We start from the raw sequence: 26,328 nt of genomic DNA, 5'->3' as shown, positions 1-26,328 counted from the left end.
AAAGGGAGATTGAGACATAGAGGAAAGTATGAGATGGTTTAATAGGTATAAAAGAAAACCAGAAGGAAAAGAGAGATGATGGCTAAAAATGCTCCACAACTATTAAAAGCTATCAATCCACAGATTCAAGAAATACAACAAATCGCAAGTGGGACATTAAATAAAAATAATCTAGACTAAACATGTCAGAGTGAAGCTGCTGGATACCAAGGCTGAAGAGAAGCTCATAGATGGCCAGAGAGAAAAGCAAATGGCCTTCAAAGGAGAATGGTTGAACTGACAACTAACTTAAAAACAGGAACAGTGGAAGCCAGAAGACATAGGAATGGTGTTTTCCATGTATGAAAGAGAAAAACCTTTCAACCTAGAATTCTAGACCCTGTTAAAATGTCTTCTGGGAACAAGGATAAAATAAAGACATAGCAAAACTCAGAATGTATATAACCATCAGGCCCTTACTAAAGGAAATTCTAGAATACTGCAGGTAGAAGGAACGTGATCCCGATGACAGTTTTGAGATGCAGTAAGGAAGGAATGACAAAGTGGTAAATGTTTAGTCTAAGTAGAATTGTGTGAATTTAAATATATGTGTAATGGTAATTATAATGTGTCATGTTTTTAAAGCTAGAATTAAAATACATGACCATAAGATGGGAGGGTTGCTTATAATGTAAGTTGTATAAAATGCATGTATTATACAGGAGGAAGTTAACAAAGACCATAAGTGTGTATATTAAAATTTCCAGGGTATAAACTCTTAGAGTAGTAACAGATTGTGGAACTTGCAAATAGTAGGGAGATGTCAAGGGAAAGAAGGCAAGAAAGGAAAGAAAAGAAAAATTGAAAAGGTGGATGTGTTTTATAGATTAGATTTATGAAGGTGACATGCTCAGAGACCAAAATTTCATGTCATAAAACTGTGCCACTAACTAGGTTTCCAGCCTGTCTCACTATGAGCATCATTGGTGGCAAAGCAGTGTGCAATAGACCAGTAGAGAACCAGAACCAACATAGGAGTGGCATTTCCTGCAAAAAACAAAAACAAAAAAACAAACAAAAAAACCTTGAGTTGCCAAGATGCTTTGGTCAGAATTGCAGTGAAATTAAGGAGAAACCAATATCCTGAAAGTCCCTGGCCTAATGAAACTAAATAATAGGTTTTGATATTTTATATTCAAATTGAAGTAATTTCAGTGTCACTGATACCAAGTCTCCAGTTGTTGGCTGGTTCATTTGGTTTTAACACCAGTGACACAATCACGTAACGGGTCTTGGCACGAGTGGTATTTCCCAGCAAGATACTGAAACTCACCCTGTTTAAATCCCAGGCACGTGGGCCTAACTCTCCCTTGACTGGGCAGGAGCAGTGCTGCCAGACTGTGTATACAAGGGTTAACTCACTTGGGAGAAACCAAGAGGCATGCTAAGGGATCAAGACATGACATGCTGCCCATTGTTTGTAGCTCCAGGATCAAAATATACAATTATACATGCCAAATAAATTCTAAACCTGTAAGGTAGAAAAGGAGGGGTGGCTCTTACTACAGGTGCCAGAAGCATTAAATAACCTCCTCAGACAAGGTGCACCACTGTTGTCTTGAATGCTGCAGGTCCCTCCGTCTGGCATTTTCCCCCATGCTAGACAATGTGCATTCACTGCAGGAGTCTCTGTTAAGCCTCTGTCTCCCAGACCTGCTGGCTCCTGGTGCCCGGCCCTGACACAGAGGTGCCTTTGTGAATGTAATTACCTTCCTCTGTATTAGAAATGTTCTGTTTAGAGCTGTAGTTGCAGGTACAGCTACAATAAGCAGGAATTAGCATGCAAAAAGACCTGCTGTGGCCCTGACTTCTTTATCAGCAATCATTCTTAAGGCTTGTTTTGTTCCTCAGATTGATTGGGTAGGTGTGATACCATCCAAGATGAAGAGCTTTAAAAGAAAAAAAGATATTGGAGATAGCTAGCTAGCTCTGTGTGTGTGTGTGTGTGTGTGTGTGTGTGTGTGTGTGTGTGTGTGTGTCAGAGAGAGAGGGAAATCCTGTTGTATTCTATCTTTTGACAATTTCATGCCTGACAGAGCTGCCAGAGTAAACTTGCGTGGATGATTCCAGCAACTTAAGAACTGATTAAACTCCCTTGGGCTTTCCACAGTGTCCATATCAAAAAAAGCATGAGAAGCAAAAGAAAGAATTCTGATGCCATGGTGATACTATGGCCAGTGTCTCTGAGCCTAACTGGCCTGTGTCAGTTTTAGACTCCTAACTGTAAGTTAAGTGAGACCAACCCTTGAAGAAGTTTTCCTAGACTTTAAGTAGAATGATGATGGAGAGGGTTTAGAATGGTACAAAATAGGAATGGAGCGAGAGTGGATAATTAAACTAGATCTGAGTTTTGATTCTAGTTTATTTATATATAGGTCTCCCCTGAGATGCCTTTTACTGTTCCTGTCTGTTACTTAAGAAGGCCCACTAAATTAAAAAATACAATAATTTTCCCTCTTTGGAGAAAGTGCTTTAATGAATAGTAAGAGATTAGATGATTGCTTATTGTATTTATGAATTTCCCCCCAAGTGACTTTACTGTGTGCACAAAGGAAATTTGGGGCTAGCCAGAGTGTCTGAGGGCAGAGATGTCCAGAGAACCAGTGAGGAAGACCTAAGGCAGGCAAATGTGTAGATTTTCTTATAGGGCAAGAAGATTTAAAGATTTATTTTAGGTGGCACACACTTTGTAATTCATTAATTTTTTAATGGCCAAAGTAATGATTTTTGTGTTGCTGACGCAGGCTGTTGGACAGCATGGAATGTTGCCCTTTATTATAAAGTTGCCTGTTCAGAATGGCTGATCACTTAGTAAAAATTGTAAGTGGCACAAGTAGATTTCAAGTCAGACAGGTTTGTGTTGTGATGTAAGACTGGAGAATGGGTATTCACCGTGAAGTGAAGGATTTATCAAGGAATCTGGGAGAGAAACATTCTCCCTGTTGGAACTTTAAAAGCCTTTTTCACATCCTGCTTCCCTTTTCATTGCACTGGAGCCACAGGTCAGGTATTGCCTGAGGCAGCCTTACAAATTGGCACCTGCCTTTGTGCCTTAGACCTGAAGACAGTGGTGGGGAGAGGAGGCCAGGGAAATTTAAGAAGTCTTTTTCTCTAGCCTTTTGCAAAGTTAGCTCTCCTTGGGAATTGGACTTAGATGCCTGTGGTGTGAGAGAGGCCATGGGCTCCTCCTGACCCTGGAGAGTGATTTGCTGCAGGGAGACGCCTGAGGTGCTGTGCTGTGGAAGGGTACAGGCTCCAGGAGAGGCAAGGAGACACAGCCGTCCTCGTCCCCCTCCCTCCTTAACGTTAGTACTGCAGGTGTTACCTCAGGACTTGTGTGGTTATCCCCTCATTTATTCCTAAACCCCTGGCCCCATAGGATAGCTTTCTTTCTTGGCTTTTCCTTCTCCCTTTTCTCAAATAATTAGAAACCTATGGCCTCTCTTCATGGTCTGACGTTCACTCTCTAGCACGCATAGATTACTGGACCACGTTGTCTGATTCTAGGTAGGAAAAATACGGCATCCTCCTGACCATTTTTCCTTTGGTGTTTCATAGTGCAGCTCCACTCTTTCCTTAGATTTGTTCTTGTTTGTCTGTGTTTTGATCAGGATGTTTCTAATTTCAGATCATGTCTTCCCATGGCCTTCTGATCGTATTGAAGGCACATAACATTAGAGGGGCTACCAGCTGTCTTCCTCTCCTTTTTTCAAATTTTAATATCCCAGTACAAAATTATCAACTAAGCGCTGTTGTATCCCCCTAAAATTATAGATCTTTATTTGAAAACTAAAAGCTTGGCTTTGGTTTCTAGTATATTTTTCCAAGAAATTGAGTTTGTTTTCCCAGTAGGAGCCTGACAGCATATCCCAGAGCCTCTCGTTTCTCTTTTTCATTGTGTTTTCTTTTTTGTGTGAGTTGGCAAAGTCAAATCAGTCACCAGAAACATGCCCCAACTGACAGCCAAAGATTTTGCCGAGTGTTCTCTAGCCCCTGGTTCCTGACCCCTGGTTGCTTATTTTCTGAAATAGGCAACACTGATATAGGCAAGATATAAGAGCATGAAGAAAACCCAAAACATCATGGAGAAAGTGCAGACAATGTGGAGCTGTGTGGAATTCACTGCCTGTCTACCTTCTGGTTAAAGAATGCTCAGTGGAAAGGGTGGTATTTGGGGGTTAAATGAATGAAGAGGTGATATTCAAGGTGTTGATGTTCCCAGCTTAGCATTCATCAAGGAAGTTGCATGGTGACAGGTGTACCTTGTTTGATCAGATGAGTGAGGCATTGAACAGCTTTATTTGAGAGGAACCAGGCTGACCAGAGAGAGGAAAATGGGAAAGTAAAGTCATTACAAAGCTTTGAGAAGAATGAGAATATGGGGCCTAATCCACAGGACTGCCAAGACCAAAGGTGGCGGTAGAGTTTTGGAAACAACAAATAGAAAGGAAATTTGGGCAATATGGCTGAGTAATAAAAGAGATGTTAGACCATACCAGTCCTTCCCCACTCCCACCTCCCAAGAAAACCCCACAAAACCACATACCATGAATTTAAAGAGAAGAAAAGGATAACTCAGAACCACAGAATGATGGTCTCAACCATGGAATGGTTATTAATGCTACTGATGAAGGAAAAGCTCCAAAACATGTACAGTTGCAGTGGTTATCTCTAGCTGGTGAAAATTAAGCAATTTTAATTTCTAATGCTTTTCTATATTGTCTATGATGAGCAGTTAATATTTTATAATGAGGGAAGAAACATTTTGAAGGAAAAGTATTACCAGCAAAGAAATAGACTGAAGTTTGGCTCCAAAATGTGAATATTTGGGAGGTGAGGGTAAAAGTAAAAACTAATAGGTTTAGTAAAAAATACGATTTGTGGGAGGAAGAATTGTATCAGCTTATTAAAAATTACTCTAAAGAGATTGTTTAAAAAGTCAGCATTATGGCAGTGTTTCTTTCACTATATATGGAGAGCCAGATGTGAAGAAGATTTAACTGATCTTAATTTAAATTGGTTATTTGGCATCTAATTTGAATATCTCCCAAACACTGTCTGCATGGGAGTAAATGACTAGCACAACTCCTAGGAAGGTTTGGAGGCAAAATGAGGAAAAGGAAGTGAAAATAGTGAAACAAATGGGTGAAAGTGTTACCCTCACACAGTAATGATCACAGGGGAAGGACTGGATGCTGTGCATGGATATTGGCATTCTACTGTACTTTTCATCCTTGAAAAAGCTGGGGGAGGTGGAAAGATTGGAGAGTCCTATCCTGAGTTTTGGACTTTCTCTGGGCACTGCCTCCAAGGATCTCCCCTGAGGAAGCCAATAGTTTGGCCCTTAATAAATGTGCAGTTGATGGATTAATCGTCCTGAGCATCACTTTGCATGTATAAAACCACTTTGTGGTTCTTCTTTTCAGTTAGGCATTTAACAGTTTCAGGGGTAGACAAGATACAAAAGTGTGGGTTGATTGGCAAGCAGTACATGATGTGGATTCCCCCCCCCCCATTTTTTTAAATATCTATATAGAAAGGACAAAGATATCTTAACACATTCATGGGTGAGTTGACTGGGAAGTAGCCAACACAACAGAATCCAGATTCCAAGCATTTGTTCTGGTTAGAAGGATGGGCGAAGCTAGGATGAATTTAAATAGGGTGAAACAAAGTCCTAATTATGTTACTTATTTAAGGCAACTAATTAAGTTATAGTAGACCTAGGTTACTAGCAATTCGTATGAAAAAGACTAAGGGTCTTATTACCCACAGTCGCAGTTTGAGTCAGGAGTGTAATGATGGAGTCAGAAAGCAAAGGCTATAGTAACAGATCTGTAGTGTTAAGGAACCTTGACAGTGCAGCCTAGCATCAAGCAAAAATACCTACAATCCAACATCACTAGACCTTACTAAATGTCACTGGGCTTGGCTAGTTCTGTTGAATCTGGATGGATTCATTATTTTCTTTGAAGAATCTCTCAGTTTAGTGGAAATTTTTAGGTATTAGAAATCTGCGAAAGAAATGGTATTAAATCATTAGGTGTTGAAAAGGGGTGACTTCCTTCCCATTTGGCCTGCCTAAAGCACAATATATGTCTTGTGGTTTTCATCAGAATGCTACATTTCTAGGCACACATCAGTTCTCAAGGCCTCCCCATGCATTATTTTGACACTAGAAATTGAAGATTTTGCTCTAGTTGTTGATTGCTCTACACAGCTCTTAAATGGGTAGGAATTATTGTAAATATTTTAAGGCTTTAGAATAAGCATTTATCAATGTTTCATACCCTTGGGGAGAAGGGGCAAATATGTGAATAAATTAGGGGATCCACAAACCCCTTCAAAAGGTATATAATTTTTTACATATGTGTAATTTTTTTCTGGGAAAGAGTCCAACACTTTCATCAGAGTCTTAAACAATATAAAGAACAAACCTCTTCCCTTGCCACCTATATAATTTGTCTGCTTCCTAGTATGTAAACAAAGGGGCCTCTTGGTTTTTGCTGTCCATCTTCTGAATACAGACCCTCCTTGAGATGCCAGCGACTGACTTGCCATCGGTAGGGATTCAAAGAGATGTTGCAGGCAGAGTTCCAAAAGTGTTTTAATCAAAATCTAGCCATTGCAATAAACAAGAAGTGTCTCCCTCTTTCTCACACTGCACAATGAAATTTGTTTTATTTTTGAAAAACAAAATTCAGATTTGTTACTTGCAGAATTTGGGTTATTTTTTTTCTGTTCCCCTTTCAGTTTGTGAGTACAAATTTGGTCTTCTCCAGGAATATTTTGTTCTGAGGTAAGTTCCAGAAAAGCTTGATCTTCTCAATGGGATATGTGTTTCATGTGGTTTTTCTTCCTTTTCAAATGTACAGGGTGCCAAAGCATGCTTTCTGCGGGACATTCCTTTCTCAGCCATCTACTTCCCGTGCTATGCTCATGTGAAGGCTTCCTTTGCAAATGAAGATGGGCAGATTAGTCCCGGAAGCTTGCTCTTGGCTGGCGCCATAGCTGGTGAGTGGCCCTTACAGGGCTCTGTTCTTCCCCTCTCTCATGTCACTACCTTGGAATTTTTTGCCTGTAGTTCTTGATTGGGCACATTGAGGTAGGCTACAGATTGCTTTGAATGGCTACTGAAAAGAAAGGAGAAGAAATTAACCTTCTGGCAGAATAGATTAGGCAAACTTAATTTCTTGCCAGGAAAATTTGGTGCCAAATTAGGCAAGCTTAATTTCTTGCCAGGAAGGTCCAGGAAAATTTCGTGCATTTTGTGGCATTGTTGAATTCCAAGTTCCCTATAGTTTCATAATTCTATTTCACAGCATACCAGTGATGACTGTTTAGCTGAAAGTTTTTACAAATTTGAATCATTGTGCTTTAAAGTGTCTAACTGAAATGGTACGTAAATGCTTCTCCAGAATCTAGATAAAAGTGACGTAGTACTGACTACTGACTCCTCATCGCTGTGTTACAGGAACAGGGTGTGTGTGTGTGTTCATTGAATCCCAGAGGGAAATGACTCTCCTTGTTTTTAGTGCTACAGTGACTATGTCAATAGGAAAAAAAAAAAAAAAAAAAAAAAAAAAAAAAAACAGATGATGAGGGGGAAGGTTGTCCTCTACAGCCCAATGTAAATTCCCAGAGGAAATTTGATTATAGCCACAGCAGGAATCAGTTGGATCTTTGATGCCCCTGGTTCAGAGATCCTAAAGGCTGGAACAATCCGGATTCGCTCTCCAGGTGGTGGCAAACATTTAATGAGTTAACAAACCCTAAGGCAGTCCTGGGATGGCTGGGTCCAAACATTTTTGATACAGGTGTTGTTCTCCAGAGAGCTGTTGACTTGAGTCTCAGGAGAACAAGCCCCTGATCTGAGAAGTTGTTTGCTGTTTTGTGGACCTGCCTGTAACCTGGGAAGCCCCTAAGGCAGGAACCCATGGAGCTTTTCTTTAATTCTTAGTTAATCCCTTTTCTTTCAAAGGCAGTGATGTTGGTAAATGAGGCAAGGTTGTCCTTTCCTGGCTGCTCAGGGACCCTTGTTGTACAAGGCCACTCTACCTCTATCAAGAAAAAAATAATGACTTCGAGACTATCATATAGAATTCCCAGTTTTAATCCCAACTTAGCCATTGGTTGACTGTGCCCTGTTGTATGTCACTTACATGTGTATACATGATAATATTTTCTGAACCAAAAGGTTATAATGCAGTGCATTTTGTACATTGTACAATATCAATAACTTATTTGAAATAAGGTAGGACCTACTGGGGAGAACTGCTACACCTGTTGGTAGTGTGCTGCTTGGGCAAATTACCTAACCTACCCCAAGCCTCGGTGTCCTTGGCTGTGAATGGAGATGATAAGTGTACTGACTACAGAGTGTGCCTGTGAGATACAAGTGAGAACACCCATGTGAGGGACTTAGCATAGTGCCTAGCATATAGTAAATACTCAATAAACACTGGCCACTATTACATCAAAATCAAGAGAATCTGTCTGTAAATTATTCCAGGAATCAGTTGTAAAATCAGAGGATATGTATTAGAGCTCAAGATCAAAGTCTAGGCCTCTCTCCAAAATACAACAGAAATAGTGCCTGTACTCTTCTCTTGAAGGCAGATAGCCACCCAGAAGGGATTTTATCTTTGGGTAGGAATTTCCTAGGTAATCCATGCTACCAGAGCTGTAGAAATTACTAGCAGGTGTTTTTGGGGTTTTTTTTGTTGATCTTGTTGTTTTCTCCTTGGAGGCTTATTTTCTTCCTTCAGTTTTTTTTTTAATGATTAGGAAAATAATATTGCTAAATTGTAAAACACTTGGAAAGTGCGAAAAGTAACCGAAAGGGTAAATAAGAAAATACTATCTGTTACTCCACGACTCTAAGATAATCCCTATTTAACATTTCTGCTAATTTGTTCCCCCTTGCATCATTTTTAACCATGCATAGTTTTGGGGTTTTTTTTAATTTTATTTTTTATTTTTTAAAATTTACATCCAAATTAGCATATAGTGCAACAATGATTTCAGGAGCGGATTCCTTAGTGCCCCTTACCCATTTAGCCCATCCCCCCCCTCCCACAACCCCTCCCATAACCCTCAGTTTGTTCTCCATATTTATGAGTCTCTTCTGTTTTGTCCCCCTCCCTATTTTTATATTATTTTTGTTTCCCTTCCCTTATGTTCATCTGTTTTGTCTCTTAAAGTCCTCATGTGAGTGAAGTCATAGGATTTTTGTCTTTCTCTGACTAATTTTGCTTAGCATAATACCCTCCAGTTTCATCCATGTAGTTGCAAATGGCAAGATTTCATTCTTTTTGATTGCCGAGTAATACCCCATTGTGTATATATGCCACGTCTTCTTTATCCATTCATCCATCGATGGACATTTGGGCTCTTTCCATACTTTGGCTATTGTTGATAGTGCTGCTATAAACATGGGGGTGCATGTGTCCCTTCAAAACAGCACACCTGTATCCCTTGGATAAATGCTTAGTAGTGCAATTGCTGGGTCGTAGGGTAGTTCTATTTTTAGTTTTTTGAGGAACCTCCATACTGCTTTTCAAAGTGGCTGCACCAACTTGCATTCCCACCAACAATGCAAAAGAGATCCTCTTTCTCTGCATCCTCGCCAACATCTGTTTTTGCCTGAGTTGTTCATGTTAGCCATTCTGACAGCTGTAAGGTGGTATCTGACCATGCATCGTTTTAACTATGATCACACTGTGGATATGTGGTTTTCACTTAATTTCATAGCTGAAGCATTGTTAGCCATCACAGCACAATGGTTAATGGCATGTGCTGTGAGGCCAAACTGGGCAGATTCCAATTCTAGTTTCCCCACTTAGAACTGTGTGACCTGCAGTTTTGTAACCTCTCTCTTCTTGTTTCCCCATCTACACATGGGTGAAGAACGGTCTTAGTCTCATAAAGTTATTTTGAGGTCAGTAGGTACACATTAATAAATGGAAAGATCCAAGAAAGTACCTGGCACATAATAAGTATTTTTAAATGTTCAATAATAACATTATATGTTTTAAAACTTTGTAAACATAGTTTTTAACTGTCGTATAGTTATCTAACCCTCAATCTTAGATTTTTAAATTTTTTTCAAAAAAAATTTAAATGTATTATATTGTAAAAAATATCTTTGTGCTTAAAGGCTTTTCCCCTACTCTGGGACATTTTTTCCTTGGAGATACAGACTCTCTAAAGTGAGTTTGCTGGTAAAAAGCATGACTGTTTTTAATGCATTACTACATTATTCTTGGAAGTTGGAACTGGTTTATGTCCCCATGCTGCCTTGTTAGCGGTGCAGCTGTCCCAGCATCTTTCAGAGCTGTTGTTCAGATACCTTCTCTGTTCGTTATTTATTGCTGCATAACAGATTACCCCAGCACTGACCAGCTGGAAACAGCAAACACTGATCATCTCACAGTTTCTGTGGACTAGGAGCAGCTTATCTGAGTGCCTCTAGCTCAAGGTCTGGCGTGAGGTTGCAGTCAAGATGTCAGCCAGAGGCTCAGCTGAAGTTGGAGGATTCACCTTCAGGGTGGCTCAGTCACATGGCCATTGGCAAGAGGCCTCAGTTCCTTGCCACATGGTCTCACTGTAGGTCACCTTGGATGTTCTTGTGACAAGGTGACTGACTCCCCCCCCACCCCCACCCAGGAGCCAGCTCAGAGAGGGTTGAAGGGAAAGGGGAGACCGGGAGACCAGGGTGGGGAGAGAAGACAGGGGAAGAGAGCAAAGCCCCAGCTGCCATGTCTTTTGTGACCAAACCTTGGAAGTCACACTCCTTTACTTCCACACAATCCTATTGGTTACACCCATCAGCTCTGTGTAATGTACAAGGAGACTGAACAGAGGCTGAGGTGTAAATGCAGGAGGTGAAGGTCATTTGAGAGTCATTTGGGAGCTGAGTGCAACACTTTACTTTCATTATTATCCATCTGCTTCCCTATAGGATGGAAAAATACAAGACAGACTGTCATCCGTTGTTTTTTTTTTTTTTCTTCAAAGAACATATTAGCCTCAAAGCTTGATGGTCTTGCATATTGCACAAATCTGTATAAACCATATAAGGAGAACTAAACCACTTTCTTAATAACATCTATCAAAAGCCAGGGGCAAATAACTACTATTCTCATTGAAATTAGGGATAAGACAAGGATATCTCTATCATCCTTGTTTTTCAGGCTTATTTTGGAGGTTCCAGCCAATGTAGTAAAATAGGAAAAAGAAGTAAGAGGCATAAATATAATAAAAGAAGAAATGAAATCAGCATTATTTGCACATGATTGTTTAGCTTCAAATCCAAACAAAAAAATGCCTAAAAATGCATCTGAATTAATAAGTAATGTATTTTGTTATAAGATGAACATAAAAATCTGTATCTAGTGATAAGCAGTTTACTGATGTCATGGAAGGAAGCAGGACAACCAGCTGCTGAGTGTAGAACCTTGCTGGCGTGCTCGGCGGCCAGATCACAGAATTCAGTGTGGAGAAGGGCAAAAACACTTCTGTTTATACATGTGTTGTGCCCAGTGCAACATCATCATTAAGGGCAGTGAACACAAAAATGCACACTTGTGTGGGCTGGTGTATGGAAGATGGATCAGGCCCCCGCATTCCCTTTGGGGATGCCAGTGAGAACAAAGGCATTTCCTAGGTAGAAGACATACTGGTGGAGAATGCGCAGAATCCCCGGAAGTATATCTATCCCAGGGTCAGGGTGATCTTTGTCATTAGGAGAAAGGAGAAACGCGTATCTCAAAATAAGCACAAATAGCAATTTGACCACTGACTTTTTTATTGTAACACAAAAATGTCTTACTACTATTTTTATGTGTATTCTTATATAAAATATCTCCTACACAGAATACATATATTTTTTTGTTGAATAATTGTATTATAAATAAGATGGATCTGGGATTAAATTAATATGATCATGCTTTCTATGTTTTGATAGTAATTTCAGTATTTAGTAAGTACTGTCTTTTTCTAAAAATTTTATTTGACCTGAAGTTAGATTGCTTTAGTAGTATTTTAACAGAGGTGGTTTTTGATATCTCAAAACCTGGAGAATATTGATTTTTTTTTTCAGATATATGTATATGGTTGTAAACTGGGAATATCTTTACTTATTTTTTAGAGAAAGCATGCATGCAGGGGAGGGACAGAGGGAGAGGGAGAGAGAGAATCTTAAGCTGGGCTCAGTCTCAGGACCATGAGATCATGACGTGAGCTTAAATCAAGAGTCAGACACATAGCTGACTGAGCCACCCAGGCACCCCAGAACATCTTTAAACACTGAGAACATCTCCGTTATTTCACAGGATAGAGTAAGCCTAACCAATATTTGAATTTATGTTCATTGGCCAGCATGCCTCTGTGCGTTAGAAGGTGGGAGCCAAAGCAGAGAGCCTGAAATTAAGAAACTAAGTTTTAATTCCCTGCAGTGAACATGTTGCTTTTTGATTATCGAAGGGCATTTCGATATGGCTTACAGATAATATCAAATAAAAGATATCTAGTATTTCTCAAATTTTAGAGCTTCATCATTGGAGGTGATCTTAATTGACAGTGATGAGATAAAGGATAAATCAAATTTAGATTAAGTTGTAACTCAGGAGTGTCTTTAAAAGCTATTAAATACACAGTTAATGGAAGTGCTGTATGTGTGTGACTGTCTGGATGGTTTTGCAAATGTATTAAAAGAATGAAGTTAGGAGAGAAGTACTATTGACATAAATTTGTTAGTTATGTGGACATAAAGGTTAAAATAACTTAAAAACAATTCTTAGATCCTTAAAAAAAAGTAATAGGAGAGATTGAATCAAAGTAATAGACTGAGTATATTCATCTGTCTCTCCTTTCAACCCAAATACCTTAAAATGTCGGGAAATACATTTTCTAAAACTCGTATTGGCACTAGAAAATATTAGCACCAGTCCTCGGAAGGCAGGAAACAGAAGCATATTGACTCAGAAACTGGACTGGAGGGTGCCACAACCCAGAACACAGGCAGGAAAAACTGCTCTTAAGGTAAGAGCAGAACCAAAGAATTTTAACCAGTGAGTGAACAATAGAATACCAGGAGTGGGGGAGGGCATGAGGTAAATCTTTAACGGGAGTGAAAGAGCCGAATTCCTGGCAGGAAGGTGGAGCTCAGTCCTCCCTACTCCTTTTTTGTACCTACTCCTTTTTTGTACGTAGCTTTGGGCAACAATTGAATCCAGGCTGAAAGCCCCTGGCTTTTCTCTAAAGAAAGGCACCAATTGCCTGGAGAAGGCTGAGTGTAAGGAACTGAAAAAATGCCAGGTAAGGCTTAAGGTTCCAGACCTTCACCACAGACGGAATGAGTGCATGCCTGCATGCATGCATGAATGAATGAACGAACGAACAAACGAACGAACGCAGCTCTTCGCAACAGGAGCATAAGATAATCTCTTCTACTCCCAGAGTGAAGCGCTCCACGTTTCAGCAGCTTGGAAGGTCCCAACCCTGCTAGGCCACCTCCCCAACCCCTGTCCCCAGTTAACAGGAGTCCCTCGTTTCACAAAGCCCATTGCTGGCCCCCAACGCCCTCCCCCCCATTTGGGAGAGAAACCTGCCGGTGAAACTGACCTAGGTGGTGGTAGAAGCCAGCACTAAGGTAATCAGTCTGTTCTTTGAACTTGAATGTATCAGTAGACAGCCAGAGGTCCTCAGACAAGGAGCAAGAAGAGAAACAAACAGAGGAATTCCAGGAAAGACAGGCAATTCAGAGAAAAGAGGACTTTTAAGAACTATACTTAGGATCTGCAGAGAGATTTGAGAGGAACATTCTTAAGGAAGCTTTCTTGAAAATTAGTAAAAGGATTGCCAAAATTAAAAATCCATGCATCATCTGAATGATAGAATGGGTATGCTCAAAGTCCAAATTAGACATCTGGAAAATGAAGCCGTGGAAAAACAGAAACAAGAACTACAATATGGAGCGAAAATATAGAGATAAGAAAAGGAGAAAATGTGTTAGAGACATGTAGGATTAGTCCAGGAGGTCTAACTTCTATTTCATAGGAGCTCCCTAGAGAGAAGTAATATAAAAGGAGGACAGAAAACAAATCAGTAATAAAAGCTCACCTCTCATGTTTTCATCTGCAGTCCTAGCCCTTTCAATTTAAAATGCCAAGGAGGGGATGTCTGGAACCTCGATGGCATTCCCAGGCACACCAGCATTCAGGAGGGGGGCAGGTCTCAAGTTCATTTCTCCCATAACTCAAAGTTTACGCCTCACAGATATCTCTAAAGCAAAATGAAAAGTGAATTTAAGGAAGAAAAAACTATGGGATATTTGAAACAGAGCAAATAAAGTTAAACCTGAGCGTGATTTCAGTAACTGGTGACTTTGATAATATGTATTTTTATATAAGAAGGGCTTGCTGGCAAAGGGTGCAAATGTACATTTATTGTACATATTGTAAATAGCGTACTATGTGATAAATGTATGTAATATTTAAATTGGGTAAGGGTAGAGATCAAAAGGGGAACAATTAGAAACAGAAAATAAAAACCACGATATTGGATAGCAGAAATAAGTCTAATAACCACAATTATAACCACAATTGAATGTATTCAGTGCCCCTAGTAAAAAAACAAATGCCTATTCTAGACGAGTTGTGAAAGGAAATCTAGTCATCTGGAGTTTGAGAAAACAGTGACAGAGCAACTGAAAGAGAACGGGTTGAAAATATGTATTAGGCAAATACCAACAATAAGCGAGTTTAGCAATATTAATGTCAGACTGAATGGAATTCAGGGTTTAAAAATAGCACTTAGAAGCACAGAGGCTTATTTTGCACTTATAAAAAATAAAATTCACTAAGCAGATAGTGTCTGCCTAAATAAAGACATAAATTGAGGCAAGCTGCAATAGACCAGAAATTGGGTCTATCTGTTCTCAAGTTCTGTTCTTCTGAGGGAGCATGCCTGAGAATCTCCTCCTTTAATATCCTCTGGTTCTATTTTAAACTAAAATCCTTTCATGGTATATTGCCATCAACCCCTATGTAGTATCAACCTAATACTGTTTTATAAAACCTCAGCTTAAGAGTATGATAAGAACACGATATATTCCCATTCCAAATCTTGACACTTTTCTTAGAAGCTGATCCATCAAATAGATATTACATATAAGGACGAGGAGGGAATTTGTGAATCCCTTCACCTTGATCCAAAATAAACAGATATTAAAAGTTCGTATCCCATAAACAGAGAAGCACATTCTTTACAAATACTAATGGGCTATTTATGAAAATTGAGGCTGCCTTGCCCCAAAGTTGTATTTTGCTGGTTGTGCTTTCTTTTTATTATAAATGAGCTTCTGCTCTCTAGGCGCTGGGCCCCCTTTAAAGCGTTGTAATTTTTTATTGGCTAAAGAACACCCCCAGTTGTTCTTGTCACAGAGGTAGTAGGTAGGTCTCATCATCTGTGTCATTACTGAAGCATCCGTCAGGCTGCTGTTGAGGAGCCTAGACGAAGCCTCTCTGTTTCCTAGCCTCCACTTGCTCCCCCATGTTTGGGAGTAGAGAAACCGAGACCTCTTGGTTAGTGTTGTCTTAGCCTTTTGGAAGCCAGGAGAGACCAGGCAAATTTACTCAGAGTCTTTGCCAACCCTGGCCACCAAAATCAACAGATTTCTGGTGGCCAAGCTCTTTCTGGTAGATACTGCTTTCCTGGCCTTGCTTCAGAGCAACATAAGGCTGTTCTCCAGGTTAGTTTCACTAGTCTTCTATCAGAAATCCCATCCACAGTAACTCCCAGGCCCTCCCAGCTGTCAGCCTGGGAGAGGTGAGGGTGAGTGGGATACGATGAGAGTCCCGGGCAGCTGCCGTATTTCCAGCCCCCAGCTCTCTCTCTCTGTCCCTGTCACACACACACACACCACCACCACCACCACCAATCGGTCTTGCCAGATGAACTTGCTAAGCATCTTACACACGTTTCTTTTGGCATATTTATTTCATAATCGGAATCTTTCCTCTCTGCCCCCCAGTACTTCTCTCTTTTTTCATAACAAGGAGCTATTTATGAAAACTAACTGAAGGAGACTTTTTTACTGATGTTATGTATGTCCCCTGTCACTCTGACATCCCTGCCCACTGTTGCAAGGAGCATTTTACTACATGTTGAAAGCAGACAGCCTTGCTAACCTCTTTCTAAACCAGGAAGTAAAACGTAATGGGTGGTGTGAACACAGCGGGTTTCTGAGCATTTTTCCTGTTTCCTTCCATTATGTTGGAGGATAAATTCCTGGCTCAAAGTTAAAATAATTCCTCCAAGTTAATAGGAAATTCAGTATGACTTATCCAGTGAAGCATTGGATATAAGTGAGCTTTTTCACATGCAACAAATGTGATTAATTTTATAAAAAACAGTTACTTACGTTGGGAGTTTGTGAGGTGGTCCGTGAAGATGGAGGAAGAGCTGTACCTTTAGTAGGATAAATACAGACGTGTGCTGTGCAGAGCTCCCCAGGCGCGTGCACACACACACGCACACGCACACACACACGCTGTAACCTTAAAGCTGTCTGTTAGAAGGATGAGATGTACTTGTGAGCCAGACCACGTTGGTTTGGACAGAAATTCTTACAGAATTATTAAGCCTTAAAAAAAGCAAAGGAGATTTATGCATCTGCATTTGACCAATTTGGTTTGGAATAGGTTCATAATGGAAAAGTAATAAAACCATAAGAGACAGTGTCTTCTGAGTACAGTCTCGCTTTTAAAAAATCTAAACATGGGCTGCCCCATTTTGGATAAAATGACTGTAGAAAAATTTCCCACTGGTAATTTTGGGAGGGTTTTGTTGCTGTTGTTGTTCCTTTTTCATTGATTATTAGCCAGTATAAATTTTCAGCTTTCTGTCAAATATTTTTTCTGGAGATGTCAGTTTTAGGAAAAAGGAATCCTGAAGTGTTATCTATGGGAGTCTCCACCTCTGATCACCACCCCCCTTCCTCCCCCCTGCACACACACACACACACACACACACACACACACACACACACACAGTTTGCTTAGCCCTCAGCCCTCACTGAAGTCTTTTTCTGGTGTAACTGGAGAGGTTAGGCTTTGGTGGGTAAAGGGTGGTTGAACGTGTGCACGAAGGCACCTCCCGTGACTGCCAGCAGCCACAGAAAAGCATGAAGAGGAAACACATAACAAACTTCACCTCTGAAAATCGGACCTAATAACTTTGCAAGTGACTGATTTAGATGGGAAAGTAAAAAAAAAAACAAAAACAAAAAAACAGCTTTTCTCCATTTGTTCTCAACCACTTGAAGTAGTGTTACTGACAAATCATTCCTTAAAAGTATTAATAAATATGAAGCTCCCAAAGTGGTTCGGGGCAGGGAGGTGAGGAGAGTCTTAAGGAGCCTCCATCACTGCAGACAGGACAGTCCTGGCCGTGCTTCCCAGAGGACAGCAGAAGAGGCATTTGATTTCATCAGACTCTTAACTTTCTTTCCACGACCAGCAGTTCAAAGCACAGTGGTTTTTATATAGTGAGAATGTGACCAGACTGTGATGGTGGTGCCTTTCCTGCAGGTATGCCGGCGGCATCTTTAGTGACCCCTGCTGATGTTATCAAGACGCGATTACAGGTGGCCGCCAGGGCTGGCCAAACCACTTACAGCGGGGTGATGGACTGCTTTAGGAAGATACTGCGGGAAGAAGGCCCAAAAGCTCTGTGGAAAGGAGCTGGTGGTATGGAAATAATTTGTTCTTAACTAAACCTTTGATATCAGGTAAATTTTTGAAAAATCTAATTGTATCTATTATTTCCCCATTTTCTCAAAGCTCGTGTGTTTCGATCCTCACCCCAGTTTGGTGTAACTTTGCTGACGTACGAATTGCTGCAGCGATGGTTCTACATTGATTTTGGAGGCGTGTAAGTATCCTGCTAGATCTGCAGCTAAGTTTCAGCTCTTCCAGTGCCCTGTCATTATTAAGATGGGTGCATTAATCTAATTCCTAAGGATGAAGTAGAAAGGACGTAGGAAAGGGGCTCCTGGATGGCTCAGTCAGTCGGTTAAGCGTCCGACTTCGGCTCAGGTCACGGTCTCACGGTTCGTGAGTTCAAGCCACCCCCCCCCCCCCCCCCCCCCCCCCCGTCAGGCTCGCTGCTGTCATCGCAGAGCCTGCTTTGGATCCTCTGTCTCCCTCTCTCTGTGCCTCCCCAGCACCTTCTCTGTCTCTCTGTCCCGCTCTCAAAGATAAATAAACATAAAAAAAAAAAAAAAGAAAGAAAAGATGTTGGAAAATACTGAAATCATGTAACCAAACACATTTCAAAGGGGAACGTACAACCAACTAGGGCTCCACAATTTCTTTATATGAGGCAGATTTTAACAACTTTTAAATGTTATTTTTACCGAGATAAGAATGATACAAAACTCGGGTTCTCATCCTGTTTTCTCTCCTTTTAGGAGACCCATAGGATCGGAACCGGTTCCTAAATCCAGGATCGTACTGCCCGCTCCCAATCCTGATCACGTTGGAGGCTACAGACTGGCCGTTGCAACGTTTGCAGGGATCGAAAACAAATTTGGACTGTACCTACCTCTCTTCAAGCCGTCCACATCTGCGGCAGAGGTCACCGGTGGAGGCCCGTAGTGGGAGCAGCCCCAGGGTGCAGCTGCAGCTCTGTCCACTGTGGTAGAGAACACCTCACCTCCGATGGAAACAGTGTTTGCCTCCTTTCATTTCCATCTCTTGTTTAAATTCGAGTCTTTTTATAAGGTGGAATCATTCATTTTCTGTGTGCTTTCTTAACCAGAGCGTTGTGAAATTACTCCTAATTATTCTTTGGGCCTCTGCTCACACATCTCTGTTTATAGCTGACATTTACTGGGATTTGGTCAACACTAACATGATTTGGGGAGAAGGAGCAAGTCTGAATAGAAACTAGTGCTGCTCTCCTCAGATTAGGATTATAGTCCCAAAGAGACTACTGAATGGCGATCATGGTGCTCAGAGCAAAGTGCTTCATGCATGTTTAAGCTGGTAGGAAGCTGGGTACATATTTATCACAATAAAAAAACACTGGAAGAAATGAAAACAAAATTATCAGAAATAGCCAGCCTGGCTTCAGATTTTAAACATGTACGAATTCTGTTCATGGATTATATTATGAAGATTTTATGTGAAACCATTTTTTTTTTTTTTTTTTTGGTGTCACGAAAACCACATTGAAGATATCATACTCTGTTAGTGGTACCAAGACTTCTCAGACAGATGTCTTTGTAGTCAGGGAAGTCCTTTTGGTATTTTATTCTATAGACAGAGAAACTATGAGACGCAGCACCTCTCCTGGATGTGCTGATTTGGGGCAAGTTCTCATATGATGCAGTGTGATGATCACTGCCTATTTCAGGAAACATTGCAGGGAAGGGCACATCCCTCATACTCATACCTACTTTACTGCCCCCATCCCCTGCCCCCAGCAGTCGACACCTGTTTGCTTTCAAAATCCCACTTGTCTTGAATCATGTGTAAGACAAATATATTCTAATACACGTTTTTATTTAATTTGTGGTGCCTTGCATCATGGTCAGAAGGCTCAAGCGTTTGTGAAGGAGGAAATAAACTATTTTTAAAGCTATTGAATTGTTTGCTCTCGTGTATGTCACGTGGTGAATGACTAATAATTGTCACTATTGGACTCTATATGTTTCATTTTCAGGGTGGTTTTATTCATATTGGCGTGGATATATCCTCCTGGCCCTTCAAGGTAATGTGTAGCCTGATTTCCACTATGCCGATGTTCAGAGTGAGTAAAAGAAACATCATTTAACCCTCGATAAGCAAGGAACTCAGCTGACACTTTTTCTCCAGTCATCCCCGGTGCTTTGGGCCAGTTTCTTACCATGAGAATCAATATAAATTTTCATTTTATAATATTAATTGGAAGTTTCACTGGAAATTGGGCATGAAAACTGGCATGAAATGACAATTGCAATTTCTAACCTTTCTGGCTCTTCCTCATATGAAAACCAGATATCACTGTATCTGACATTGGGTGTTATCTGGCCAACACTATCATTTGGAGAATGAAGCTAGTCTTGAACAGAATCTAGGGCTTTCAGACTACTGAGTGACCTAAGAGCAGTCACTTTGAACTTTCTGAGACTCCCAAACTTCCCTCCATGAGTCAGTCTCAGTCTTTAGGTCAATAGGCTGACATTAAAAGATATTATTCAAAATTGGGGAACATCAACACCATCCACGAGTCTGGTTTTTTATTCTAAATGAACAAAAGCTTTGTTCTCCTCACCAGAAACAGGACAAATACATATGTGGCTCCCCTCCCTACCACTCCCTCTGTCTACCCATCCTTCCCCCCAATCCCTACTCACTGTGACCAGTGATATTTATATTTTAATCTCAAAGACCAGGCACAGAACTCCAAATACGTCTTAGAAATGTGGGTGGTGTTGCAATACCAAATCAACTCGAGCTATATGGCATTCTGAATGCAGACAAAAGTCCCCGAGTGTAAGTAAATCTTGGCATTCCTTTTCCTGCACTTGCTGGAATTTTGTAGAAGATCACATTCTCACGGTATAAACGGTGACCCAAATCTCAGAAAAGGTGTACTGCGCTGCCCGCTTCTTTAGGAGCTGTTGCTCTATTTACCTGTGGCTGAGGGCGATTCTCTGCAGTAAAGGAGAAACCAGAGGAACCAGGAAGTCAAAGGAAGGAGATGGGGCCAGGAGACTGTGTTTCTTTAAAATCCTAGGCTTATTCTGTCCAGGATAGGCAGTGACTGGAGACACTTTGAAGGAGGCCTCATTTCCATCTGAGTTCTGCTCAGTGGGTGGCGTGACTGTGACATCCTTGAATAGGCCTGCAATCACCATGTGGTGAAAACCACGTCAAATTTGTTCTGGGTTTTCCTTCTTCCTGAAGTGACAGCACAATGCATCAGCAGTGCTGCGGCTGCCGTTCATGCAGCGGGTCATTGCCCTCCTTAACGCTGAGGAACTGAACGATGTGTGACTCCCACACGCTGCCTGCCCACCCAAGGGGGCCAGCCTCGGAGTCTTTCAGCTCTGCCCTAGGCCCGCCTCCTGGTTGCTTTGGGGGTGGGGGAGAGGCCTGATTTTTGTAGCAGCTTTTTTTTTTTTTTTTCAAGGAGGGGAAAAAATGTGAAGCTGACCACAAAGTGAACACACTGATTCTTGGGTTCCAGTCGTGGCTGGGTTTCTTGAGGCTGGGTGGCATCCTGTCGCCAAGCTCATGCTGCACCTCATAACCCACAACCATTTGCTGAGCTCCCTGGGGTCGCCTTAATCCCAGCAGCCAGGGTTGCACAGGGGAAAATAAGAATTCTGGCACAGAAAGGAGTCATTTAAGTGCTTATTGCATTTCAAGCTTCAGTTTTTACTTAGCTAAAATATTTACCATTGCTGGAAAACAATGTTGAAAATTTTGTGCTTATATGTTATTTAATGGTGTGGCCTATGTAAACCTCAGGATGCTTACATTTTGACAGTCTTCTGGAAATGTTTAACAGCACATAACTCAGTGAGCAGGGAATAAAAACGGGAAGAAATTGTGCTTGAAACTGTTCGTAACCTCGTCCGGCTATAGGTCTTCAGCAAGTTGCAGTGGAATTCTTCAGGTAGAGGGAGCGAGGGTTCCCGTAATGGAATTTGAGGAGTCCGCTGCCTTGCAGGCCCCATTTATCAGCCTTGTAGATAACCCTCTCTAAAAGTCATCCTGTGCCTTTTTTAACCGCAGAAGCCATTCTTTTGGGGATGCATTTGTATCTCTGCCACTGAGCAAAAGCCCACTTTAAATTCAGGGTAATCAAATGCTTTCAGGATGTGGATTTTTCCAAAGATGTTTAAAAGACACGTTCATTGGTAAGAGCAGTGAAATGTTCTTTCCCCAAATGGTCCTGCCCACAGAGGGGGTGTGCCTTTTGTTTCCCCTTTGGGGAATAACCCAACCCTCACCAGAGAGTTCTATTTTCAATGTTAGGGAGGCTGCAGGGGGTCCACTGCTTCATTTTAAAGGCCAAGGCAGCTAAAAAGCATTGCACCCCTGTCTTTTAAAACCATGCAGTCTTTACTTTGAAATCCCAGACTGGGCTCGAACAAGGGTGGAGACCGAGGCTTTTGTTCAGTTTCCACACTACCTGGAACTTAGTAGGCTCTTGGTTATTATTTTCAAGGATGGATGGATGGAGTTTTGGGACATAGGTTGTTTTTTTTTTTTTTTTTTTCCAATGAGCAATCTCTGTTACTTTCCTACTTTACAAGCCTTTTCTGCTGCTGGAGTTAAAACCATGACTGAAAACAATCACAGTCTTCTGTATTGATCACATCCTTTAGAAGTCATAAATAGGTCTTTTATTAAAGTTACAGCTATTTAAAATTGATTTTAATTACTTATGTTGACTTAGGAACTGTCCTACAAACGAGAAGATATTTAAATTTCCTGATCATTGTTAAAAATAACAGCCTTTAAAAAATCGTATCTTTTGAGATTAGTGTTACGTTAGGGTTGAGATATGTCACTGTATCGTATGTTTTCCTTATCGGTGAATATTAATTATTTACAACTCATTCTCTCTGTTTCTCTCACTGCCTGATGTTTGTGTCCGTAGGAGCACGGTGGCAAGCTTTCCTTTAGAAGCTGCTGGGACAACGGGAACTCTCTTTCAAAAGGGTTTGTTTTTAGCTAATGCATTAATTGACTCCAAAAAAGAGTCCAAATGGAACACTCCGCTTTCATCTGCTGGGGTAACCTAATAAAATAATGTTTGTTTTTAGATTCCCGGCTGTTAAGGGGGTTTTGCTCAAGGCAAAACCACAGTCCCCTCGAATAACTTCAGAAGGAAAGCTAAGAAGACACACTAATTGTGCCTGTCTGAGGCTTGCTTCTCCCGGGTCCCAGGCACACCCCTAGCACACTGGGCTGGCCACCCGGGCCTCAGTGCCCACCACCACTTTGATTCCATTAGACCGGGCTCCTGCCCCTTTGCAGGACGCTTGGTTTGGCAGTGGAGCTGTTCTAAGGTGATCTTAAAATAGACGCAAGCTCTCAGAACAGACTTGTGCAAGCATACCATAGTCTGTCCTGTATGGCGGGGAAAGGGAAATTCGGGGCTTAAGGCAAAAAGACTGATTAAAACACCATTCCCTGTCTCTTATCACTCCCCTCCACCTTCTTTGCTACCTATCCCAGCTCTTGCTCTGGTCTTACTGGGCTGCTTTCAGATGAGAGAGGGACAAGTCATTCTGCCTCCACCCTGGAGTATTTTGGCCACTAAGAACTCACTCATTAAATATGAGGCTTGACATGCCAGTCATGATCTCATTCAGTCCTCTCCACAACCCTTAAAGTAGGTACTGTGCTTTTTCCTATGCTACAAATGAGGAAACCCAAGACTCACAGAGGTGAAGTGTCTTGTGCACAGTCTCTGCTAGCAATGAGGGGGCTGGAATTTGAATCTGGGTCTGATGGCAGCCCAAGCCCTGTCCTTTACCTACAAGGGTTGCTCAACAAAACTCAGTCCCTGAAATTCTTATGATAGTCTTTGCCCAGATTTCTTATTGGCCCCAGTTCTCAGAATCAGACGTATCACTCCTTAGCATAGAAGGGAAGGGTGATCACTGATTATTTACCATAGTAAGTACATTTGCTGATTCAGAGAATTGCAGAGCCTGAGGACCAGGTGAATCCTAACAAGCCTTTTGAGGTCCATCTTAAACTATTTTATGGCCTATTAAAGTCAGTAAAGAGAGCATTAAGGTAAACTCAAAGCATTTGCCCCATGGTAAATGTCTAAGATGGAAAGGTAATGTGGAAAAAGCAGAGATAAATTTACAGACTGTTACTGTGCAACGCGATATGATGTGAACTGAATTGGACCATCTTAAAAATCTCTACTATAATTAGAAAATGCCATTGTTCTACAGAAGTTGGAAATAATGGAAAACCAAGTTAAAAGTAAATATCTATGGGTACTTGGCCTCAAATTGTGTCTGGAGACAGTTTACAGAATGTGGGATTTGCTGGAATTACTTTGGGTTGTAAAATCTCCGTCACCACTAATGGTGGAAAAGTCTTACTGTATTCCCAACAAGTTCCCTGCACTCCCTCAAGCCAAAGGAGAGGACATGTCCCACTGCACTCTGCTGTCCCCTCCACCATTCTTATGTAAACCAAAGCAGAGTAGTGACTGACCCACACTAAAAATTAACTGAAAACATATATATATCTTACAGTGTGAATTTCTGTTTTGAGGCAAGATTTACCTACATAAGTTCTGAATATACAAGTGTACTCTATCAATTTGAGAATTTAGATCTGACAGCCACTCGTGTAAGAAACTACTTTTTCTGATAACTTTGTCATTTGAATTAGCTTCAGAGTTCTAAAAGGCTTACCCTCTTGTTAAAGTAAAATCAGAAAAAATGAAAAGTTGGGGCTGAGAAAAATTGAAACGGGGTTCTTCTTTTTCTCTTAAGACAGAGGTGAAGTGATTGCTGATGCCTGTTGAATTTTATTGCAGAAAGTAGAGATTTCTCCACATGTACGGTCTCAGCCTTTGTCCTGCCTCACTACACAATGTATGTATTTCCTTCTTTCTAACTAAAGAAGCAGTTCATAGGCTAATATCTTGGCTGCTGTAGTCTGAGGTAATAAATAGTAGGGCAAACAGTAGAATAACCAAAAACTTTAGAGGATCATCTGGGGCATGAGATATCCATGGGGCTTTGAATAGCTCTAGCACATGCCTGAGCATCTGGAAGGACACACAAACATACTCAGAACAGTGCGTATGCTCAGGAGAGACCCAAGAAGGCCTTAAGCTCTCAACTTCCTTCTAACCTTGAGGCTCTCCAGAAAAAGGAAGTGAAGACTAATGCAGAGTTGTAAATGGACTACCTGAGTGTTGAAAGTGCACCTCAACACACATGAGCCCTTTGGCAGACACTGGAAGAGCCTTTTGGTTTTAGGCATTTACAGAAACCTCTGTCCACTTGTTGGCTAAATATCAAGTTAACAGAGATTTCTTTAACAAAGGGCCACACGTGGCACAGAATACATATTGTATGGAATTCAGAGAATTTGCTAAACAGTGATTACAATAAGCAACAACAACAAATCCTGGGGAGGGGAGGAAATCTGATTTCCAGAGTTGTACATTGTAAATATTCAAAACATCCAGTGTTCAACGAAAAAGTATAAGACATGTAAAGAAGCAGAGTATGGCATATACCCAAGGAAAAAAAAAAATCAAGAAGAACTCTGAGGAAGCCCAGAGACTGGATTTTTCTTTCTAGACAAAGGTTTTAAACCAGCTATTTGAAGTCTACTCACTGAATGGAAACCAAGTCTAAAGAACTAATGGGAAGTATAGAATGTAGTAGGCAGAAGAAAGAAGAAGCAAATGCGAGGAAGGAGCGTTTGAAATATGCAATCTAAAGAACAAAAAGGAGAAACAAGAAATTGAACACAGACCTGTGGGGCACCATCATGTATGCTGACGTTGCACATAATGGGAGTTCCACAAGGAGACAGAGGAAGGGCAGAATTGTTGAAGAGAGAAAAGTTGAAAACTTCCCAAAGTTGATGAAAAACAATCTGTCATTCCAGAAGCTCCATGAAATCCAAGTAGGACAGACTCAGAGATCCAGCATAAACACATCATAAACTGTCAAAAGTCAAAACCCGGGAGGCCATCTTGAAGCTACAAGAAAGAAGCAACTCCTCATATACGAAGGAGCCTAAATAAGATTAGCAGCTGATATCTTATCTGAAGCCATAGAAGCCAGAAGGCAGTGGGATGAAATATTCAACGTGTTAAAAAAAAATCTGTCAATGAAGATTTCTACTTCTGATAAAATTATTCCTCAAAGATGAGGGAGAAATAATATTCCCAGATAAGCAAAACCTGAAAGTTTGTCACCAGCAGCCCTGCCTTACAACAGGCTCCAAAGAGTCCAGGCTAAAATGAAAGGACACTAGAGGGAGATTTCAAAATAATAAAAGGGTCAGTTACTGAGAGGATATAATAAACGAAATATTTAAGTATCTAGTAACAGAGCTTCAAAGTGCATGAGTAACAGAACTGAAGGGTAAATAGACAAATCACAGCCATATTTGCATATTTTAACATTCCCTTCTCAGAAATTGATAGAACAGAAAATAATCAGTAAGATTACAGAAGATTGAAACCATACTCTCAGGCAATTTAATCTATTTGACATTTTTAGAACCACAG

At 40.9% G+C, this 26,328-nt stretch overlaps 1 protein-coding gene across 5 annotated transcripts in view; it reads left to right on the top strand.

Moving 5' to 3' along the window:
• SLC25A13 (solute carrier family 25 member 13) overlaps positions 1 to 19,689 on the top strand; it is a 183,931-nt gene extending 164,242 nt beyond the window's left edge. For all 5 annotated transcript variants that reach the window (XM_078442205.2, XM_078442225.2, XM_078442213.2 and 2 more), the window contains 4 exons: positions 6,915 to 7,053; positions 17,634 to 17,792; positions 17,886 to 17,976; positions 18,515 to 19,689. In XM_078442205.2, coding sequence (XP_078298331.1) covers positions 6,915 to 7,053; positions 17,634 to 17,792; positions 17,886 to 17,976; positions 18,515 to 18,701 — 576 coding nt within the window. In that variant the 3' untranslated portion in view covers positions 18,702 to 19,689. The remainder of the gene's footprint in view (positions 1 to 6,914; positions 7,054 to 17,633; positions 17,793 to 17,885; positions 17,977 to 18,514) is intronic.
• The last annotated feature ends 6,639 nt before the right edge of the window (positions 19,690 to 26,328 follow it).

Source organism: Panthera onca, chromosome A2 (genome assembly GCF_046562875.1).
Source record: "Panthera onca isolate mPanOnc1 chromosome A2, mPanOnc1 haplotype 2, whole genome shotgun sequence".
In the NCBI taxonomy this organism is placed as follows: domain Eukaryota; kingdom Metazoa; phylum Chordata; class Mammalia; order Carnivora; family Felidae; genus Panthera; species Panthera onca.
This window is presented reverse-complemented; position numbering and strand designations above follow the sequence as displayed.